This window comes from Hippocampus guttulatus, chromosome 17, assembly GCF_054856545.1.
Source record: "Hippocampus guttulatus isolate MCC_2025c chromosome 17, RoL_Hgut_1.0, whole genome shotgun sequence".
NCBI lineage: Eukaryota > Metazoa > Chordata > Actinopteri > Syngnathiformes > Syngnathidae > Hippocampus > Hippocampus guttulatus.
Genome location: NC_141277.1, coordinates 11,978,727 through 11,985,682, shown reverse-complemented (window position 1 = coordinate 11,985,682; position 6,956 = coordinate 11,978,727). Strand labels below are relative to the sequence as shown.

Here is a 6,956-nt window from a genome sequence, read left to right as displayed (position 1 = left end):
TCCATAAGGACAAATCTCCACTGCCTGCGAATATTCATCAGACAGCCGGCTCATTTAATTCTCACGGCACTGAATTGATTGCTGATGGACTGTTCTCATTGGTCTAAAAGGCATTTTAGCTGAGCATCATAAAGAGTATATCGGCGATGTGTGAAATTGTTTCATTTGTTTCTGTTGTCTGTTTCAGTGTCAGACCGTCCACTCCTGGTCCGCATATACAGTAGTCCTAAATTTGTGATACTGTATTTTGTTCGTATACTGCAGCTTTTGTGTTATAAAAAGTGTTTGGAGCATATATTTTTGCATTTCATTGCTTGTGTTGTTACACATGCATTTTGTACACATACTTGCATGTTCATAAAGGACACGTACCAAGCTCATTTCCCACATAAGGAAATTCTGTTATAAGGAAGGATTGGACAGCACAAATATGATTCCTTACAAGAGAATATTTACTGTATTTTTACCCATTAACTTTTGTTTTGACATACAAGGAAGGTCCTTTTCAGTGCGACAGATAGGGCCAAGTTGGGGCGCTACATTCATGCGCCCTGCAGCTCGGGCTCCATGTCTATGCGTACACAAGCAATATATTAGTGTAGAACTGCTGATCGCATCTTGAGCGGCACCTTTAGCGACACCCGCAAGCAGGTATTATCATAGATACCATTTCCATGACATCCAAAGACGCCTTCTTGAGTACGTCCACGCCGCAGCTGTATTGGATATGGTAAAGTGAAGCAAATTGTGAAGATGCTTCCTCCTTGGAGATGTATCGTCAAGCACAAACTCGCTGGATTAAAACGGAATTATTGCTTTTGATTGAATGATGTTATTTTTGCTCAGTTTTATGATATTGATTGATGTTATTTTTTGAGGTTTTTACAGAACACAGGCAAGTTGTATTTAGACTTGCTCATGCTAGTTGTTGCCACAGAGGAGAGATTATCTGCCTGTGAGTATTGTTTTATACCATTTGTGTGCCTTGCTTCTCCATACGTTTGAAAGCAGCAGTAGTTCTGAACTACTTAACTTAGTTCTTAAGATCTATGTTAACATACATTAACCCGCCAGTCAGGTTTCACAATATATGTTCATATTAATCGCACTTTTGTTCAACAAAATTGTTTTGGTTGAACATTGTGATGTTTGAATCCACAAGGCATGAATTTATTGTCCATGGCAAATTACTTAAAGCAAGCACGTTGCCTCTTATTTGGAGAACTGTGCAAGGGACGGTGTTTGGTCCCAGTGGCCCTTGTACATCCCATCCTGTAGACTTGGGGCCACCTGGCTCTTTATCTTAAGTCAACAGTCTCAAACTTGGGTCTTAAACTGGACAGTAATCTTAAATTGGACCGGCAAATTGGTGCCCTTGTTAAATCTAGCTTCTTTCATCTTAGGCAGCTGGATAAAGTCAAGCCTCTCCTTTTACATGAGCACTTTGAAACAGTCATCCATGCCTTCATCACATCCTGGCTGGATTACTGGAATGCACTTTACTTTGGAGTGAACCAATTCTCCATGAAGCGTTTCCAGTTGGTCCAGGATGCTGCTGCTCGCCTATTGACTGGTACTCATAAGAGGGAGCACAAAACTCCTACTGGCATCCCTTCACTGGCTCCCCATACATTTTAGAGTTCTTTTTAAGATCCTATTATTTGTTTTCAAATCTCTAAATGGCCTTGCTCCACCTTACCTCTCTCTGCTCCTCTGCCCTACGCACCTGCCCGTTGCCTCAAGTCTGCCGACCAGACACTACCCAGAACTGAGCGGAGGCACAGATTGTTTGTTTAAAGTACTCTATTAATACAGTTGAGTTGAGTTTCCTAAATGATATGGAATTGATTGTTTCCCTTTTCTTGACAGTGACAGAGGCAGGTGCAAAGGAATACTTGAAAGTGTGTTTAATTCGTTTCAATGTGTCTCGTAGGGTTAAAAAAATACAAACATTTTTTTTTCTTTTATGGTGTCTTGTATCCCCCGTGATAAAGGGGTGTTGTCAGTACTATATTTACACAGTCTTTACACTCATGTGAGTGTCACGTGGAGTTGGAGATGATTTTCTTGAGCTTCATCAGCTCCTCGCTGGTGAGCTGCAGCATAGAAGCGGCCGAGCTGGAATTCATCAGCAGCAAAGACGAGTCTATCTCCGGAGCCTTCCAACTCGGCTCGGTGTCTCTCTGGTGGCTCCTTGTCACCGTGAGATCATGTGGAACTGGACCGGGGCTCTGTTGCCCGTCCTTCGGTTGCCTGTCTTTCGAGGAGGCCTCCCAGTAAGACAGAGGTTTGGGGCCGCTTGATGGCGTCCTTTCTGTCTGGCAAAACTGAGTAGCGTCCTGACCGGTGCTGGGTTTCTGAGTGTTGTTGGAAGAAGAAGGTCCGGTGTAGCTGGTGAAATGATTCTGGATGGGGATGTGGTGCATACTGGACGTTTGGATGGTTGCGCTTGGGCTTGGCGTTTTTCTGCCAGGCATCCTGGGGTCTTCGATGCTGATGCTCCGTTGATGGGAGATGGGGTGAAATGGTAACGGTCCCGAGGGCATGTCTTTGCTCCTTTGGACCGCCTCCTGCAAGAGGCGAGGTAGCTGCTTGGCATCATAGGTCGCACCCGGGGGACCGTACATCCGCAGCCAGTTGTGGAACACCGACAGGGGTATCTCGATCTCCATTTTGTCATCGTTTTCGGGAGGCGGGCAAGGGTGGACGTGGCTGATGTTGCGCCTCTTCGCCGCTGGACCCTCCTCTTGCAATTCTGTCAGGTTCCGCTTTGCTACGCAGATCCCACTGTCGGTCCTCATTGTAAAGGCGGCGTCAAACTCTGGAGTACTGCTGGAGGTGAGGTCGACCACGGAGTCCTCTCTGGCCCTGGCGAGGTAGGGCATCGCTCCCACTGTGGCCGCCTCGACCGGCTTCTTGGTGCCATCCTTCCTCACTACCTGTGAGTACAGCCGCGTGTACAGCGAAGACGGTGTGTTCAGAAACTTTGGGTTCTTGCTGGCCAAGGGTGGGGAGAATGACGATTTTGGATTCCTCTCCACTCTCTGACTCTCGGCTTTAATGCTCAGGTTGAGAGGTTCACTCAGTCCGGAAGACGACTTGTACTGCTCGGCTAGGAAGCGCAAGTGCTCCAGAGGCCTCACTCGTTCTGTCAGGCCCGGACCACATGGGGGTAAGGTGAATTTGGGTGGGGGAGCTGTCTGCGGGCTGTGTGAAGTCATCATGGAAGCCGACATGGGGACATAAGGGGGCAGAATGGTGTGGCCTGAGTGGTAGTAGTGAGGGGGTTGCATTTGGAGAGGAAAGACGGTGCGAAGGGGGCCTGGGTGGAGGTTGGGATGATTCTGTTGGAGATAAAAGTGGTTAGTTGGGTGGGCCTTGAGCCCCTTGAACACATCATCGTCCTCTGATTCCACCAAACAGGAACTAGAAACCCAACCACAAACATACTCAACAGTCTAACCCAGGGGTCGAAAGAGCCATATTAAAGGACAAAAAAAATGCCCAAATATGTCTGGAGCCGCAAAAAAATAAAAGCCTTCTATAAAACATACAATGAAGGAAACCCATGCTGTATGTATGTAGGAGACTGGACTGTCTCAGAATTGTTTTTTTTATAAATTGTTTGTTATTCAGAATTTATTTTGTGGTTTTCTCACTTGATGTTTTGTTTTGGTGCATTATTTTCGCTTTTCTTAGTGTCAGTGAAGTGATAATTAATTTCCGTTTTTCGGAGGCTGTCTTTGAACGCCTCTCGAGTTGAACGAGAAGAGAGAAGGCACGGAGTCGGACGCAGACGTTTCTGTGTTTGTCGAGACTGTTAAAAGCATAAATAAAGTGTACGTTTTAAAAATCCAACATCACAGCTCTCCTTTTTTGGAGCCGCAACATGTATCTATATCTATTTGAGGTATATTAGCCTACTATCAAAATCTTTTTCCATTTTCAAAATTTTTTATAAAGCTCCAGGGAGCCACTAGATGTCGCTAAACAGCCGCATGCGGCTCTGGAGCCGCGTGTTGCCGACCCCCGGTCTAACCAGTCATTAGTATGAAGCATGTGGGTATGACCAGTTCTGGTTGTTAAAACGTCACACTCTAGACATGTCCCCTTTCCCACAGGCGGAATTCTTCCTTGTCTGGTCGATTCTCAGACACCTATAAGCACTCAGAAGCTACATTTGAAGCCCGCAGAGAGTGAGCCATGAAAAAGATGGCTTTGATGGCTAGTGTGAAAGGCGCTTAAAAGGTAGACCAGTCAATCATGTCCTCTCCCTGCCCTGACAGGAAATTGGCACTCCTGTAAACTAGCTTTCAACATCTTTCATCTCACCAGAAAGACACAACTTGACCAACCTGGTGGTGCAGCGGCAGTGACATCATCTTGCGTTTGACTGATCGTGGACCGTCCATGTCCTCCACGCCGTAGCCGTGATAGCGGTAGTGCTCGACCACATGCGGCGACACCACGTTCATTGACATTCCCTTCAGGTGGCACTCGTACGGCAGCAGCAACCTTGGAAAGTTGCCGATATGTTGGTGTCAAGTTAGTCTGACACATAACTGACAGCCCCTCGTTCCCTCATCTCCCCGGTGACTCACTTCTCGTAATGGCGGCGGGTACAAGTGGCTGCGCTCGTGCTGCGAGGGTTCCCCCCCAGCGAGTTGTAGACCTGCTTCCAGAGCTGCTGAGCTGTCACCTGTCCAGACAAAAGCTAGATCAGTCGTCTCCAGGCCACAAAGCTTTATTTTCAAACCTCTACAAGAACTTACCTGGTGGTAACCCCCCAAGTCTCTGACTGTCTTAAACATCACAAACAGATCAACTGGAAGGAAAGAACAATGACGTTTGAACGATTTGAATCATTTTCTTGAAAAACTGTCACCAGATTGATGTCATCAGACTAAAGCAGTGGCGGGAAGTGTCCAACCTCTGTTTGCCCAAAAACTATCAGACTGTAGACTCTTTATTAATTCCCAACATTTTTCCTCATTTCACAGTGTTCCTCTTCGCTGCATTGCCTCTAGTACATATATGTGGATACCAGTTTTTTTTTTTTGTCCAATTAGAGTTCCGCCGCTGAGTTGACAGATCAATCTAATGACAACTCCAAAACAACTCACGTACTTTGTTTGAAGCCCAGATGAGGGATCCTCTCGATGGGGGTATCTCGCTTCTTCATGAAAAGGTAGAGATTCGTCAGGAAAGCCTCCTCACTCATGCCCATCAACTCCCTACGATGCTGCTCTTGGACCCCTGGGACACCGAGGTGAGCCTTCGCCGCGTGTGCCTGGGAACGCCAAGAACGACAACAAGCGTTTGACAAAAGGCTCCCTGTTCTCATTTCTTATTGACGAACGGTCGTCAAACACGTAAATCAAATCTGAGCCATTGTGGCATCAATGCATCCTTTCAGGAAATTATCTGTTCACATAACCGCTTATTTGACTCCTACATGCCAACACCCGTTTTCAACCCACAAGCTACACCTTCACCCGAAATGAAGCCTAACCTACTCCCAACTGCAGCTGCAATGCCGACATGTAACCCTCATCCTTAACTTCACACCCTGATCCTATTTTAACCTGAAACCCAACCGCATGCTTAAAAGACCTGCCGCACCCTGAGTGACATCGTGGAGTATGACCGAACAGGTCAGTCGCCAACAAATTACAGCTGACTCACAAATGACTCACAACTGGCAAATGACCATCACAGTTGTGCAATATTGTTGACAGACTCCCCAATGCTTTGATTTTTGTAGTCCTAGTAGCGGACGTTACCTCATTGATAAAAAAGCAGTTCTAGAACCGCACATAGTACAGAATCCAAGCTCCTTACCCCAAATCCCAAGCCTGAACCTGCAGCCTTAACCACTATGCTACCCCAAAATCCTTGCCCCAACCTGAAAATTTCACTCTAATCCTAATCCCAACCCTCAACTCTCACCCTTGACTCCAAATCCTAATCCCAAACCCAAATCCTAACATGCAACTCTAAACCTACCCTAGACCACAATTTTTATCCCAAATTCTTGCCCCATGTTAAGATTTAAGAGTCGAGTTGCCTCAATTCAACCTTTTGTAAATTATCAATACATCGAATTGAAAAATGAATCTCGCAAACACATTGATCTTTCTTTTTTTTTTTAACTGTAATTGTGACAGAAAAGAGAAAAATGACTGCTAATGAAATCCTCACCTTAACCTGAAGCCCTATCCCTCCTCTATCCTAACCCTTCAAGTATTCCATGTTCAACTGACCAAAAGTCATGAAAACTACTTCCTGTACTCACCACTTCCATCATGAGTGCAAATGAGGGCGCTGATCAATTGGCGCCGGGCGCCATCCAAAACCACTGTAGCACACTAACACCCACAAGTTCGCAGAAACGCGTACGTCCCGGCAGCTGTTTGCAAATATTTGACAGCACGACAGAGGCTGCCTATTTCAACGTCTCACTGATGAGATTTGGACGGTCCAACTGGTCTGACCAGCTCTCGAACAACTGCAGCGCCGAAATCAACCGCACGGCACAATTTGGAATGAGAAGTCACCCAGCTAGCTCCAGTCGTGTCCCGAGCCTTGTTCAACAGGTCACTTTATGATCAGATTTTCACAGATGCGCGTGAGGATTTGATGAATTGTGAAGATAGTTCACTGAGCAAAAAAAAAAAAAAAAAAAAAAAAGACAGATTGCCACGCTAATATGTAAGCACTGCATGTCATGTCATGTCGTCATATTAACGATGACAATTATCTGCACGCGAACAGGAAATGTAACATTTCAACGGCTCCCCGTCTATTTTTGGCTCTCAGAGGTTATATTGTAGATGACGTTTCTCTTTCAAGTTTTAATTTGTTACAGGATTGTCTTTGCAAACCTGTTGTAAATGCTTTTTTGTTGCTTAAAAAAAAAGAAATTCATACATTATTTACACATACACAAAGGTTTA

General features: G+C 45.6%; 1 protein-coding gene across 1 annotated transcript; it reads right to left on the bottom strand.

Moving 5' to 3' along the window:
- Positions 1-1,892: 1,892 nt before the first annotated feature.
- Positions 1,893-6,651, bottom strand: arid6 (AT-rich interaction domain 6). Its single transcript, XM_086135706.1, has 6 exons — positions 6,296-6,651; positions 5,128-5,290; positions 4,773-4,825; positions 4,602-4,699; positions 4,356-4,515; positions 1,893-3,344 (listed from the first exon to the last, which is right to left on the bottom strand). The coding sequence occupies exons 1-6, from the start codon at positions 6,305-6,307 to the stop codon at positions 2,043-2,045; spliced, it is 1,788 nt and encodes a 595-aa protein (XP_085991832.1). The 5' UTR covers positions 6,308-6,651; the 3' UTR covers positions 1,893-2,042.
- Positions 6,652-6,956: the final 305 nt, after the last annotated feature.